Source organism: Sparus aurata, chromosome 12 (genome assembly GCF_900880675.1).
Source record: "Sparus aurata chromosome 12, fSpaAur1.1, whole genome shotgun sequence".
NCBI lineage: Eukaryota > Metazoa > Chordata > Actinopteri > Spariformes > Sparidae > Sparus > Sparus aurata.
The window spans coordinates 20,664,316-20,680,362 of record NC_044198.1 but is presented as its reverse complement, the minus strand read 5'-3'; the positions used below and the strand labels follow the sequence as shown (position 1 = coordinate 20,680,362).

The window sequence follows — 16,047 nt, the reverse complement described above, 5'->3', positions numbered from 1 at the left end:
AACTCACACGACAGATCTGCTTTTACTGAGAAGGAGAAGAAAAAGAAGCTCTGCTGTCTGCTTCTGGCTAACCAGTGGCTAAACGAGACTACGGAGGTTGTCAGAGATATTGAACATCATTAAGCTGAACACCGACACTCACCTACTCGTAGTCGGTCTTTACAGGCTGACTTTGGTTGCAAAATATTCAAACTCAAACTTTTCCGTTGCTACATATATTTGAGAAAATGGAGTGTTGATAGGAATGAGCCCTAAAAATTCATTCCTCAGCAAATAAGTGGTGTTCATTTTTAGACATTATTAGCGTTCGCCAGAGAGTTATTTTCCTTCCAATTAGAAATCCTGCAGGCTTTTTGTCAAGGGAACCGGGACAATGCTAACTGTAGCGACATTTCAGAGGCTGGCCTTTAATTCCCTTAATTAGGTGGAAACATGGCTGTTTGCAGACACAGATTCTTGCATTTTTTGTAATCTGTGTCATTTATGAGAACACACCAGCGTGTTGATGGCGTCTGAACAAATGACCAATTATGTTCTCCCACTATGTGCTGTCTTTCACCATACCGTGGACCTTCCTAGCCCAGACATGCTCGGTCTCAATGTGCCAGAACTATGAAGGATTAATGAGAGCACCTGGAATAAGACTCAGTGGAGCACAATGCAGTGCTGTTTTCGTGCCGTGTCAACAAGCTACTCAATAATGCGTGGGCGTGTTTTGTCCTCACATCCTGAAGCAATTGTTTGATATGTTTTTTCGCTGCAAGGAATCTTTCACGAACATGTTGAGCTGCGCAAAGTAGGCCGGTGTTTATGACATTTAAGTTTATGTGGGTTTATGATGGATGCTGAGGAGAAGAAACAAACTGCTTGCCGGGTGGTAAATCATCTTCAGCTCCTCTCGAGCATAAAGGCTTATTTATGTCCCCTTTATGTTGGGAATAGATACGTCCATCTTGAGAGGTTCGACAGCAACAAACAATGGCGGCAGCGGAGGAGGTTGCAATAAAATACTAGTTAAGAAAGAGGCGGCATTATAGATGGCTAGCAGGCTTTTAAATACATTGTGATGTGTCAACGAAAGTCATTTTCATTATTTTCGCATGTCCACCATTGTTCAAAATTCTTTGTTGTTTCCTGAGGTAGTTTTATGTGAACTACTGTCAACATTGCCCCCACGATATAAGGTAGTCCTGCTTTGTTTGTCCTCATCTGTAAGCAAATAAAGACAAAGTGTATGGGACAGAGGGCTCGGTCTGTTTACGTATCTAACATTCAGCAGTCTGGAGTTTTGAGAAAAAAGTGGACTTAGCCAGAATATTGGAATGAGCACAGCTCTTAGGTCCCTCCTTCCTCCTCTCTGCTGCGCTGCAGTCCTGCCTTAAAAGACCCTCCCCTAGAGGAGCCTGCAGTGTTGCCAGATTGGGCGGTTTTCCGCCCAATTGGGCTACTTTTGTTGACGCCAGGCGGGGAAAAAATACATTGGGCGGGTGAATAAAATTTGGGCTGCTTTTGTCCACATTTGGCGAGTTTTTAATATTGTGAAAACAGCACTCTGAACTGCGGGAGCCCATCAGGAGCGCAGGAGGAGCAAGTTAAATAGAACAGAAAAGCACCAACCCCACCCCCCCGCTAACAGCGAGAAGCGGGTCCCCCCCCACACACACACAAGGGTGTCTGGCAACTTCGTGATTTGGGCTGGTTTTTAGTGGATTGGGCAGGTTCTAAGATCTGATTGGGCTGGAAACTTTCAATCCGATCTGGCAACACTGGGAGCCTGCTGTGCACAAGCAGGCTTGAAACGATGGTAACAGAGGACGCCAGATAACCAAGATGGCGCATTAAAAAAACAACAACAAATAAGCACAGATTGTTCTATATCTGATCAATACAACTAAATTACAATCACGAGTGCCTTATGCCGAGTCACTGTAGTAGCCCGAGTAACAAACGCTATTCCTCACATGGCGGTAGACGGAGTTACCGGCTAATCATTACCTAGTGTAACATTTTTGCCACAATTTTCTGAAGCATGAGTAACATTGCTTCTCTAAACCAGTTCAACCACTTCAGAGCGTCCTGAACACAAACTAACTTTATAACTGCCCGGTCACTTGAAAGACAATTCTGCTAACCAGTAGCCACAAAGACAAAGTTAAACACCGGAGTTAGCATACAAGCTAACAAGCTAGATTTACCAACAAGCTACGCTCGACTGCAACATCGGCGATATGCAGTATTGCAAGTATTACTGTAACCACCTCCACCATAGCCTTGTGGTTAAAACATAGAATAAAACATACATCAAGCAGGGTTCCTTACCTGTCCAGCAGAAAAGCGGCTAACTCTACGTCGCACTTGAGTCCTTACAAGTCCCGCAGCTCCCTCCACGTCTGAAATGACACTCCAATATTTATCCTTGTTTTTTCTTTTACACAGCATTTCTTTCCAAGTCTTCTTATTTCCTCCCTTTGACGTGGGCAATGGTGGGGCATTTATCTGCTCTTGTAGTTGTCTGTTCTCCATTGTTTACAGTTTGAGCTTGAATGTGTCTGACCAGGTAAGAGCAGGAACTACGTGAGGGAGGGGGGCTGAGAATGATTGAAACTTCTCAGACACTCCCCTTGGCTCTGATTGGTTGTGTAGATCCGGGAGCAGTATAACTATAACATCAACACATCCTAGATTTGTTTTATGTAACGTTAGCTAAAGTATGCTAACGGTAGCTAATGGGTCATACAATGTGTTCTTTTAGCTTTAAATGTGGTGCGGATGTCCCTGCAGATTGTCACATGACATTGTCTTATCGGCTGTTGAGTAAGCGGGCAGCTGAGACAATAATGATTTGTCAGATTGCCCACATACAACATGATCCTTTTGGCAACAACTTGTGAGCTTTCCACCCCGAGCATAACATCAGATTTAAATGGCGGCTGTGTGAACATGTTTTACGTCTGTGCCAAATTTCGTGGTAATCCAGCCAAAACTTGTCAGAATCTCTCACTAAATCCTCAATCCTCTGTAGAGCTACAGAAAAACAAAGGCTATCGTGTAAGTCTATTGGATTCCTTCTCTGAAGACCATGAATTAAACTGAATCACAGCGGTGATCTGACGTTTCCATCTTTAGTGCCATGCTGCTAGCGTGGCAGAAAGTGTGAAAAGAAAAAAAGAGAAAGGTCATAAAAATGAGAAAAGGTAGCGTTGGGAGTGTCAGTGTGAAAAACAGAGAAAGCGAGAGCTTGCGTGGCTGAATTGGTGTCAAGTATCTGAAGCGATGATTTACATCATTCTCCACTGACAGTATGACGTGGTTAAGGTGTAGGTGAGAGCGAGTGAGTGAGTGTGAACGTATCCAGCCAGTGTGTGTCTGTGACTGAAGGAGCAACTGGATAGTCATGAGATGGTCCGAGAGTGAACTCACAGCTTACACATGGCAAAACCATCAACCGCAGCTCTGACCCGCGGCTTTGCGGGGGCCTTCATTAAGTACACTTTCATGATACTGAGAAATTCGGTGAGACAGTGAAACCACATTGTTGTTTTAGTAACGATACGTTCCCCCATTGCACCGAGGCTATTCTGAGAATGCTCTCATGCACCTATCATCAATCTTCTAGCGTAATGGCCATGTTTTTCCAAGAAGTGCGTTCAGGTTTATGTTACAGTGTCCACAACTGAGAGCGTTTTGAGTGATTTCACAGAGAGATGTGAAGGCGGGCGATTCGGTCAGGTAAATGGAATTGAAGAAATATAGCGACGGTTTCATCCTTTTCCTGTAATTTTCCTACGTTGGTTTCCCAAGGATGTGAAAAATCCTGTTTTTTTACACACAACCCAGACTGATAGTTAAACTTAGATGCCTCTCAAACAAATATGTGTTTGGGCATTAATTTGGTTTGAATACCTCGAGGCAAAGGACTCAATAACAATCTACAATTGTAATGAGCAGTGGCTCGTTTTTCTAAAGATTTTCTGTTCCATATTAGTTCAGAATTAAATTTTCTGATTAATTTGGGATCTCTAACACTTGATGTATAATTTGTATTCATGGCCTCCATGCTGTGTTAGACGATTCCAGGAAACTCGACAGCTTTATCCACCATGACATACCAATTTGGCTTGAGAGTTTGCAGCCTAAATACGCTGCAGGATGTGGGTCCATTTATTAAGCCTGCGCCTTGAGTTCAGAGTTACAGTCTGTCTGACACTAAAAAATTCAGGCAATTTAATGCTGTAATTTAGGTTTGGAGTGTGTCCCTTCGAACCAGACAGGGTAGAGGTTTTGATAGATGCTGCAGATTTAATGAGGTGTTGGATCGGACCCCTTTTGACTTGCTGACTGGCTGCCGTTGCGTAACTCCGTCAGGTAAGACAGTATGGAGCTTGTAAGTCGCTGCGTCCCACAGTGTAATGAGCACTTAAGCACTCAGCGCAGGAGCGAGGAGACTTATGGTCGACACCAGCTGTGGTTTGCCGTGTTGTAAAAGTCTGTGTTCGTACCTCAAACATAAGGGGACTGATGTCAGTCGCTTTAATGAAAGAACGTCTTGTGAAAGGGAACCTTCATGTAGTCAATGTAATTTCCTTTTCCTTCGACATTAAAAGTTGTTTTTCCCAAAGAGTCAACATCTGTGTACCATTCAACACATCCTCATACCAAGACGGCCGAACAAATCGAGACTCCTTGAACGGCATATATCACCGATCCAAAAACAACGTGGCCGTGGCAGCATACCGGCGACAGGTGTAGCAGAGCTGTGTCGCACGCTCAGTGTTTGATTTGATTTAAGTTAGGTTTAAAACGTTGTGGTTTGGCGTAAAATAAATGTGTTAGTTCTGTGACTTCTGTTGGAAACACCTACGCTACGTAAGTAACTTTGCTTTACTGTGTTAGGAAGTTGAAAGAGCTCACTGTCGACTGGGCTGTCACTCATTAATAGAAAATTCGGTCGAACGTGAGGTGAAAAGTTCATATCTAGTTATAAAAACCTGTCCGAAATGTAATTGGTAGGAAAGTTGTGGGCAATAGCGAGTTGGGCCATCCTGGAAGAAGCGAGGTGTGAAAGTATTTTTGTCGGTACGATGTTGTGTCATTGCGTGTCATTTCACATTTGTTCTTTCGCTCGTTCGATTTTTTGGAAACAGTGACCGCACTAGTTGACTTCTGGTTTCAAGGCGGACATGAGCGGCGCCCTGTTGAATGAACGCCCTGTGCCTGGTGAACGGTTTTCTCTCAGCTGTAATAATTACTAGAGGTTTCCGCCTAACAGGAAACGTAAATATGGGTCATAATAAGCTGCTTTTATAGTCGACCTATGTGGTTGCTTTTCTGATGAGGACCGGCTGGCACCATTACGTGTGTTAAGATAATAAAAGGGAATAGAATGAGTGGGAAAAGGCACAACATCTGTTGTGACAGTGAGTAATAATATTTAATACAGTGCATGAGTAAATTAATTAAACATTTCCGCACAGCATATCAGACAAATAAATCCAAGGAGCTCGATTAATGATCTTGGAACAGTGCACCAGAAGAAGAATAACAACCACATGACTTTATTGTAAAAAATACATGTGTTTATTATGAGTTAATGGAAATGTTGAGTTTAGCTGAAGAAACTTGGATAACCCCTAAAGTCGGGTGGATCTGAGAATAAATACAATTAATACAATATTTGTAGGTCATGCACGTTTCTCCTTCCTCCTCCCAAAACATCTTTCTTTGATTTGCCGTTAACATACCACATGCTTCCAATTACACACCTTTAATCATTCTTGTTTCTGACCCGTTTGGCTTGTTTTCCGTTTCGGTTCCAAGGTTTTGAAAAATGTTAATTGTCAGCCTGAGAGCACAAACAGACCTCACCGTCTCTCTTACACTGCATTTCAACCGCTGCTTCAGGTGGGCCGTGCGTAACTCATTGGTAACTCGTCGGCGTTACAGCAAATGCTGTAAGTTTCAATGTCTGTGAGACGCTGAGTGTGAATATCCGAGTCTCAGGATTTGGGTAATACTGGTACCACATATTAAAATAGTCGGGAGATGGTGTCAGAGACATTTGGGGTTTGGTTTTATCTCCTGGTCGGCTGCAGCGTTCACTGTCTGACCTCATCAACCGCACCATGAATGTGACTCAGCCCAGGTCCTCCAGCAGACGTGATGTGGTCTGCTGAGCTCGGGGACTGCAGCTGCAGATCATACATGGAGGTCTGTGTGGCGTTCTGTGATCCAGAACCTGAGCGCCTGTAAAGGCTCATTCAGAGAGCCAATCAGATGGCAGATAAAACTCTGGGTGTCCCGCTGCTGACTTATCCAGATTGGTGCACAACAAAATACCGAAGTGTGCAGACGAACCACAAGGCACACCTGTGGTGGACCTATGGAAACTATGACTCATCGGCTTCTGTTTGTTGCTATAGATACTCCTGTTTTCCCTTTCAAGTGGGAACGTCGACCTCACTGGGACTTTTATTGAATGAGTGAGGGATTCAAACGTCATTAATACAGATTTAGTTGTTTTTTTTTAATGCTGCAGCAGTTGCTCACCCGTGGAATAAGGCTCAGTCGGCTTCAGGAGTAAGATGCAAAAGGCAAGTATAAAAGGGGAAAAACAAACATCATTAGGACCTGAGCCTCCACGTCGCTGCCAAATGTGGTGCCAGACATGCTGACGACCTGGAGGCCGCCGGAGCCAGAAGCCTGTCTGAAGCCCGGATGGGCGGTTCTGAACGAGGCTGTTTAAACAGGATGGAAAGGCTGCTTGATCCTTTTCTGCTAGTTTGACTGAAGCGTGTTACAGACGTTTTCATTGAGACCCCAGGGAACTGTGTTAACACGTCAAGAAAGGGGGTATATTATGTCACCTCTACGGCGCAGGCTCCACAGCGCTCATTTCCTGACTTTGCCCGGAGATGAAGGGGGGCGAGGGCGCACAGAAAAGGTGTCACATCTGATCCCCTGTGAGGAAAGTGAAGTAATCTCCCTGTGTTTCAGAGAGTGGGAAGAAAATACTCAAAAACCTGATTCCCGAGGGTCTGAAACCCATTCTCAGAAATGCCCTCCCCAAAAGCATGAACTCATGAGTCTAAAAATATAATGGGCTGAAACATGATTTCAGCATCCAGACAGAGTGGATTAGGAGCTACTCATGTACAGCACATTTGTCTAAGAGCCGGTGGGAATTGGTAGCAGCCGGTAGGAGCCAATGCAAGAAGCTTCCTCAGGTCACTCCTTCTCTGCATGTGGCCGTCTGAGGAAGGTTTTAAAAGCAGGTTCTGGCCCCGATTGCTCCTCCCTCAGCGAGACTCCTGCGATCTTCACATTCACACACCAATTCAGACACACACACACAGACACACACAAAGGCAAACTTTATTAGGCTTAAAATGACGGTCTCGTGTCGCTCCTGATTCAAATAGGAGGCGAGGACTCAAAGGCACCACTCACAGCAGGCGAAGACATACGGGAAACCGCCACTGTGTCACATACTGATTAGACACTCCAGAGAAAAAACTGCTGATCTGGGACCAGTTGGAAGGACAAAATGGGTGTTTGGACGGCCCTGATTCTGGCCTCACAGCTGCTATTAAAACTGTGCTTACACGTGGAAGCTCAAGCTTTGGGTGAGTGTTATTTTGAAGTGTTTGAATTTGCTCTCTCAATAATTTAAACATCATTAAAAAAAATGTTTTATCATTATTTATTTATTTTTTTTGCAAAATGTGTCATATTGATCGGAGATAACAGACTGCAACAGCTGTGGTTGCTGGTGGGGATGACACAAGAAAAGAAAAATCACGAAATGAAAAAAATCTTGTGCTTGTTTAAATTTTAGCACACACACACACACACACACACACAAAATAAAAAGATAGATGTCTTTGATTTCATTTGAATGCTGCATTTTTCTGACATCCTGGCCGTGATGTAATCCTCCATTTTCATTATCTGTCAGAGAAGATTTAATGGCTCCACCACTGGGTATTTTAACACACTGTGTATGAGTTCAATGCATAATGGATAAAGCAGACACTGTGAAAGAGAATATCATATGCGGACCCAAGGAACACAAAGGATTAGACATGGCGTGTGATACTCACTGAGGTACGAATAAAATGCTAAATATACTGTCAGCTGTTGGAGAGATGAGGCATTGGGATACGTTTTTTGTTTTGTTTTTGTGACAGGAGGGAGAGAAAGATAAGGAATAAAAAAGTATGCAGACTTTTAAAGCTCCACTATCTTTCAGCTGAAGTAAGAGTCACACTGCTTTTGATATCCATCCGGCCAGATCCCTGCTTGATTACTCCGGCTCAGGAGAGGTTCGGCTTCTCTGGCTCGTATTAATTCAGAGTCCCGGCTGGGTCACACACATGGGAATAATCAAGAGATGATCTGTGCGCGGTATTGCACTTCAAGTCACACATACACAGGAACTCTGTCTCTCTCTCCTGCTGAAACCCACTTATGGCCACACAAATTTGTTCAAGGTCACGCACAAACCGGAGCCGCAGACGACATGTGGAAGTATCGGTGTTTATAGTGTATCAGCGTCTTATAAACCACTCCGGTGATTGATGGCGGAGCTCTCACGCGCCCATAAATCCCGACAGTCTTTTGGCAATGGCTGCCTAATGTTATATATATATAAAACGAGTCCAAATTAATGGCGTTCATCATCCACCATTTCTTTTTGCAAATGGCTCATTGTCTGCATGACTGGAATCCGCCGTGTTCTAACGCGGGGAGGCCAATTTACAGCCGCCGTAAGTAAGATTTTTAGTTGCACAAAGCAGCCGTTCTGTCTCTGCGAAAGGGGGTTATTGAGGTTATTGATCAATATTAATGTCCCATGGATGACTTCACAGGGAGCTGACATTACTGGAATTCACAACTCGCTTTCTACTTTTGGCAGTGACTCTCTGCTCAGGGTAAAGCACACCTTTAAAGGTATATCGTGTAAAATCTCCGCATTACAGAGAAAAAAAATGACTAGACTGTCTCTTTTTGTTGAGATGTGGCACTTGTTCTAAATGTTTCAGATGAAGTTCAGACCTGGAGAAAGTTAGCGTGTTTCATGTGATTATATGTCTTTTATGTCCTGTAGTTGCTGTAACTTCCAGAGAACATAAGAAAAGAAATAGATGATATGCATCCCACAGGGAGACCGCTAGGCGTTGAAGAAAGTTCTACCTAGTGGACAAAACATAAATACAACGTCTCGTGATGCACCGGGCACCAAAACATTTTCTTACATTGCGAAAGAAGTGGCTGTAAAATGGTGGGAGAATTTTTTTTTTTTTTTTGCATCCAAACCACCCAGAAATGACACGTGACGTTGTAATTACATGTTTTGGCCACTACAAAATTTGCTACTTCACAACGTCATCACCATGTCTCATGTTATTTTGATTCAGAGACTCATAGCAACAGAATTTACATACAGTTTAAGGCGGCTATAATCTATATTTTTATTTTCCCAATCAAACAAAAGACAATGTGAAAACAATGTCAAGGGGTAGCTCGTAATGATAAACCTTGAGCTTTATCAAGTTTTGGCTAATTGTTTAGCTGTGCGGGACTGGTTTTGTGCAGTCTCACTGCACATATCATTGTTTTTGGCCTCAACAGGAAGCTGTTCTTAGCCATAAAAAAGCACTAAACCTGCTGAACACTACGTGCTCAGCAACAAACCACCAGCAGATAGCAGATATACAGTTAGCATCTTGGCTGTGAGCCGGATATTTCCGTCAGGAGAGGGTGGAGACCAAAAACAGAGCAAAAAGAGAGTGAGATTTTGACTTACATTTGCCAGAAATCACCTACAACTGACCTTTGGAAGTGTAAATGTTTTTCTCTCAGGCCAGCGAATGCAACGGAGAGAGCACAATGTTAGCATTAAACCATTACATCACGACCTGTAATGGATCTCTGCTCCTACGCTGTAGTTTACTCAAGGCTGTTGAGAAAATGTGACTTCACTGTTTAAGTTAATCACAAGCCGATGTTGAGGATGCCTCATCGTTACTAATGGCAGACCAGGTACCTCTAACCATAACACCACGATCTATCACGGCTCCCGATGCGCGAGCACTCAAACGTGATGATTTGTTAGGCAGTGAAATGAGGAATATGACCATTTGTACCGTGACAGATTTATATGCCGGCGTTAGGGAGAGGACAAGACAGTGGATTACTTTATGGCTTTCAGCTGAACTAGTTTTACGAAGCCTGAAACCTGAGGTTAATCACGGGGTGAAATGAGGCACTTTCTCAGGATCTCTGGTGGAAGACGACCCTGACCCCCAGAAAGCCCTCTGTCCTGAAGATTAATGAACAGCAGCAGGACTGTGTGTGTGCCTCATGCGCAAGTGTACATCTGACTGTGTTCCTCTGCAGCGTCGCAGTAACTCGAAAAACATGAAGCATGCACAGAGGTTGATTTGTTCTCTCGTTGTTTTGTTCGGTTTTTATTTTGGGACCCATGCCAGTTTTTCGCGGAGCACAAAGTCCTGGCGAGTCAGAAGGTGATCTATCTGTTTTGCGTAATTCTCACCAGGTGATTTTGGCAAATCACGACTACAAAAAGGGCTCATCTCATGTGAGCAGGCGTTTGTCAGTGGATTAGTCACATTTAGCTGCGCACAGTTTCCAAAGCCCCCCCTGTGTAATTCCGATATTCGGCATGTGCTGGACAAAACACGAGGGACCACTCGCAGAGCGAATAGATAAAGAGAAAATAGAAAAGAAAAAAAAAGGGAAAGATCTCATCTGGGGATCATGCTTCGCAATCTTGGCTGACAATGGCCAATCTCTGAGCATTTGGGAGCAATTTTGCTCCCTCACGACAGCGGGCCTTCGCAGACTGCTTTCAGGGTACTTGTGTATTCATGATGCGAGCAGATGGCGGACTAGAGATTCACCGCACATCCTCTCACGGCCTGCCCAGCTCCCGAGCCACTGTATTGAAGACTCTAACCATGTGAGGAAGCATACGTTGTCTCTCCGGCGTTTCACTCCCACTAACACAAACTCCTGCCCGTAGAACAATGCGAGAATTGTGACAGAAAATGAGAGGTTATACACACTTTACAGGCTAAAGAGCCTCGGCGTCGACCCGGTAAATAATAATAAACACTGCGCGCCTCGCCGTCACAGTACACGGCTCTGATTTGCTTCGAAACAGCTTCGCGATTTCTCCGAGCCAACTCCGCCTGCCAAGTTTGCGCCGACTGATTGACACAGCGTCTCGCAAGAGCAACAAACAGTGGGTCAACATCATCATCTTCTCCTTGTCGACTCAGGATGTGTTTACTCTGGGATTGGAGCGCGGCTGCAGCTTGTAAATATTCATATCTCATCATCCATTACTCATGTGCCTTACCACTTCTCTCTTCCCTCCCCACCTCCACCCCCGTCCCCCCGTCCCTGTCAACAGTCTATGATCTGCTCACCTCGCCTGATTGCCTGCCAGACCTGCTGCAGGGTGGTCTAGCCGGGCAAGGGGTGAACGAGGCTTTCATCCTCGCCACCTTCAAGTTGCAGCCCAAGACCGGAACCTCTGTGTTCGGCCTGTACAACCCGAGGGACAACAGCAAGTACTTTGAGTTCACCGTGATGGGGAAGCTCAACAGAGGTAGGAGAACATGAGAGAGGCTCTGGTACCGTTCAAGGGCCGCACTAATCATTTTAGATTAACAGCCGGTTCGATGACTGTGTGAAAGGGGTCGCTTATAATGGCGACCACCACAGAGAGTTATCACAAGACTCTCAGCTCTGTGGAGCACTTTAGCATCTTTCAGCTCATTGTTTTGGTTTTATATCCGGTCTACACTGTTTCCAGCCAGAAACCATGCTTAAAACTTTTTTTTTTTTCACCTTGTTCCTTTAGAGTTTTATTTATTTCTGCAGAAGCCCTGAACGGTCACGCATGAAAAAATGTTTCTTCCTTTTTCCCATGATGTCAAGTAAAATTGTTTTCGGGAGATCCTGAGTTAATAATGTAATTATCAGGGAATAACAAATGTTGTTTTCCCCAAGACAACAGGATAACGGTATTGATATCTCCAGAAAGAACATTTATAATATATAATATAATTTTCATCACAAAGATAATCGAGAAAACGACCGACTTTGACCATCACACACACACTGCTGTGTGGAGCGGGTTTTGGCAGTTTCTATTATTAAGAGGAAATTGTGTTTTTTTTTTTTATCTTCAGATCACGTAATTAACTTGTGATCTCAATATAACAGCCTGTGGGCTTCCGTAGATTTCCATCCAAATTTAAGTCAGAATCTTTCCTATCAGTGGATATTTTGTCGCGCTCAGTTTCACATTTTCGGTTTCATCAGGACTTGACCACAGTTACCCTTACTGACTAATAATCGCTTTAGTTCAATATGTTAAGTTTTTTAGATGCCTCTGAGATTTCTGTCTCTTGAATGGAGTTTGTTGCTCGCGGCACCGGCATCTTGTTTCAAAAGAAGAATAGCAGCAAAATAAAACCCACTTAACGTCTGAATGATTTCTAGGATACCGTTCACCTTCAACAAATTTACTTTGAAGTGGCCATGCGGTGGATGTTTTTGTTTTTACTTAATTCATGTTCTTGTCTTTCTGTCAGCTTGTCCTCTCCTCACTACGTTAACTATCACATTCGGTGGCTATTTTGTATAATCCACAAATTTCTTGCCGATTTTTTCTTTCCATTCCTTTCATAATGAAGTAGTTAACAGAATAGGTAGAGGCCACAGAGACGAACGTTGCAAAATCTTCACTTATTATTTGCTGTTAAAAATAAAATGTACCTCCATTGTATTGGGTGCAGGTATTGTCATTTTTTTGCCTGTTAGCATTCTGGCGTCACCATTTAGCATCAAGCACAGCCCCACATAGCCGTTAGCGAGGCTGCAGGCTCTTCGTCTTGTTGCAATTCGGATGAATCAACCATTTACAGTAAATTCTCCCTGTAAATCTTATTTTTACAGATGTTAATTATTTAACATTTATTCTACTAGAAATTGCGTATAGACAGTGAATTCACTTGGGCGTCACTGATTCCTAGCCTGTTTCTCACCGCTGTCCCTCCTTCCCTGCTCTGTCCTCTCAAAGCCGTGTTGCGCTACCTGCGAAGTGACAACAGGATGAGCTCGGTAACCTTCAACAACCTGGTGCTGGCGGACGGCCAACAGCACCGACTGTTGTTCCACCTGAGGGGGATGCAGCAGCAGGGGCCGGGCGGGGTGGAGCTGCATCTGGACTGCAGGCTGGTGGAGACGGTCCGGGATCTCCCCGCGGCCTTCCAGGGTTTGCCAGCAGGCTACGGTATGGTGGAGCTGAAGACCATGCAGGCCAGAGACCAGGTGACCCCCCCCTCGCTTACAGTATTTACATACAATGATGGATCTGTTTCTGTCCCGGGTTTTCCAAAATGGCTTAGCTGTCCACTTCGACCTGTTTTGTTCTAACAGGAGAGTTTAGACGAGCTCAAGCTGGTGGTTGGGGACTCGTTCGAGAATGTTGCTTCACTGCAAGACTGCCATTTCCAGCAAAGAGACTCCGTCCAAACTCTGGGTAAGAGCCTCTCGGTGCTGACGCCCACAGTGCGGGCCAAATGTTCCCTAGGAAAACAATCCCGGCGTTAGGAAAACAACAGTCAGTGTTTGTCCGAGTGACTGGAGACACCCCCCCCCCCCCCCCACACACACACACACACACACACACACACACACACACACCTCGGCTTAACAAAATAACAGTCCCTTTCTCTTAGGGGTCAACACGAAGCAGCTGTCCAATCAAATGCTGGAGTTAACGAAGGTGATTAATGAGCTGAAAGACGTCCTCATTCAGCAGGTAACTACCCCTCTAACAGTTCCTCTGAGGCCACTTAATCCACGCTTTCCCGCCCCCAACCTCCCCCCGACAGCTTTGCATGACGGCATATAAACATGTTTGCGTTTGACCTTTTCCAGGTCAAAGAGACCTCGTTTCTCAGAAACACCATCTCGGAGTGTCAGGCCTGCGGTAAGATCACGTCGCTCGGCAGTAAATGTGATGCTCAGTGACTACATTTAGTTTAACGACCAATACTAAATGAAATGTTTGGTTGTTTTTCTCTCTGGTATTTAAAGGTCTGGGTGGTTCGGAGCCGGTGAAACCAAAGTGTGTCTCAGGTGTCTGTTTCCGCGACGATATGTGCCAAGAGACGGCGGAAGGTGTCGAGTGCGGTCCTTGTCCTGATGGGTACACGGGGGACGGGTTCAACTGTGACGACGTGGACGAGGTAAGACCCACCGTGTGTTTGAGTAAGTCGTTCAGTCGCGATTTGTGTATTTTAGGGGGTGAGAGCTTTGATTCAGATTATAGTTACAGAGGTTAAAGTCTCTGGAAATATGTCTTCAAGTGTAAGAGAGGGCAAAGCTCCAGCAGCAAAACGAACAGTTACCCAATAGGCAAATGTATTGAATCTGCACTGGTGGAATGAGGTCGCAAATGCAGCAGCGTTTGATCCATCAGTTGAAGAAAAAATAAATAAATGACACGTTGGTGTCTTCACCAGTGGATGAAAGCTCAAACAAGCATGACGGGGCAGAAAGTCAAATATAGGCACTGTAGAGTGAGTTAACTGATCGTGAAAGGTTGTGTGAGGAGGAGTTGGCTCGGATTCAACGTGGCAGATTGAGCGGGAGCAGAGAGGTTTAGTTGCACCTGCTTGGGAGAGCAAACTGACGCTGATTTTTTCTTTTTTTTTCATGATTTTTTTTTTTTTTCATGATTGTTTCACAGAATTAATTATGTACCCGGAGAGCAAAATAGTTTCTGGCCCACACCAGACTCGGACCGCACGGGTGCCATCATTCCACGCGCTGTGTGGGCCGGATGAACATGAGGGACGAATAATCATTTCTGTAATAAATGTCCGGACATAACCACAATATGAAGACATTTTGAATGACAATATTTAAAGGAAACAAACCTTTACTGAGCTCACGTATGCAGGTGTTTGTCCTCGAAGCATGTGTTTGTGACACACTGTGTAATATACCTCACGTGCAGTTTAGCAGTACACACTTCGATCAATCACCCGGCTGACGGTGGGAGTCCACCAGCCAACATTTTGTCCATTCCCACCAATTCCGTGCCCAAAAGAAGATAAATAGCCATGTAATGTGAGGGCGGGTAATGTGCAGATATGAGGGAGGTTTGGGCCCGAGGCTGTGGCTCTGTTGATTAAATTTGTATATTTCCGCACAGAAATTTCTGCCACCGTGTAGACAAACCAATAAACTGGGCCTGGAGGTACTGTTATTTATTTTGGATGGTCTTTCATTATTCAAATGAAGGCTGCAGAGAGGTGACACGCATAACAAATACTGATCACAGTGTGTTTTGGTTTTTTTGCCAAACTGGGATCTCTGAGCTCAGAGTGAGGTGCCACAAAATAATTGCTTAAGAAATTAGAGCTGGGTTTTTCCAGACTCAAAAAAGCTCCGTGAGAAGCTGCACTTCTCACCAGGCTTTCGTGGGCATGAGAAATTAAATCTGGCAATGGGACCATCAGAGTGGCCCACAGGGTCTACACGCACTTCGCAGAAGCTAATATGTTTTAACGAGGCTCAGCAATAAAAGCCACAGGTAAAGGTAAGAGTTTCAGCTGCGGTTAAGGTTTGACTGACGTCCTCGTGAGGATAGAAGGACGAGGGCGTGTTGCGTGCCGCGTTTGCCCGTCTGTCTTTTCGTGTTTGCACTGACCCCTTTTCCGAGGACTCGCCCCTTCAGCATTCTCTTTTTTGCATGAGCAAAAGTGTCATCAGACCTAAAAGCTTTTCCGTGAAGAGGCCCTGTGAGACTCACATACATTTTGCAGCTTCAACAGCGCTCGTGTCCTCCTTTTTTCCCTGCAGTGCCAGTTTAACCCGTGTTTCCCCGGAGTGAAGTGCGTGAACACGGCCCCGGGTTACCGCTGCGACGCCTGTCCGCTGGGCTACAGCGGCCTGGCGGTGGAGGGTGTGGGCGTCCTGTTCGCCCAGACCAACAAACAG

The 16,047-nt window shown here is 44.8% G+C and overlaps 1 protein-coding gene and 1 long non-coding RNA gene across 2 annotated transcripts in view; one reads left to right on the top strand and one right to left on the bottom strand.

The window, feature by feature from the left end:
- Window positions 1-5,531: 5,531 nt before the first annotated feature.
- LOC115592431 (uncharacterized) overlaps window positions 5,532-16,047 on the bottom strand; it is a 27,190-nt gene continuing 16,674 nt past the window's right edge. Inside the window, exon 3 of the long non-coding RNA XR_003986145.1 lies at window positions 5,532-7,314. This is a non-coding gene — a long non-coding RNA (uncharacterized LOC115592431). The remainder of the gene's footprint in view (window positions 7,315-16,047) is intronic.
- Window positions 7,289-16,047, top strand: part of thbs4b (thrombospondin 4b) — a 19,883-nt gene continuing 11,124 nt past the window's right edge. The window contains exons 1-8 of the mRNA XM_030435120.1: window positions 7,289-7,622; window positions 11,438-11,635; window positions 13,115-13,365; window positions 13,474-13,576; window positions 13,776-13,858; window positions 13,978-14,029; window positions 14,137-14,288; window positions 15,910-16,047. Coding sequence (XP_030290980.1) covers window positions 7,544-7,622; window positions 11,438-11,635; window positions 13,115-13,365; window positions 13,474-13,576; window positions 13,776-13,858; window positions 13,978-14,029; window positions 14,137-14,288; window positions 15,910-16,047 — 1,056 coding nt within the window. The 5' untranslated portion in view covers window positions 7,289-7,543. The remainder of the gene's footprint in view (window positions 7,623-11,437; window positions 11,636-13,114; window positions 13,366-13,473; window positions 13,577-13,775; window positions 13,859-13,977; window positions 14,030-14,136; window positions 14,289-15,909) is intronic.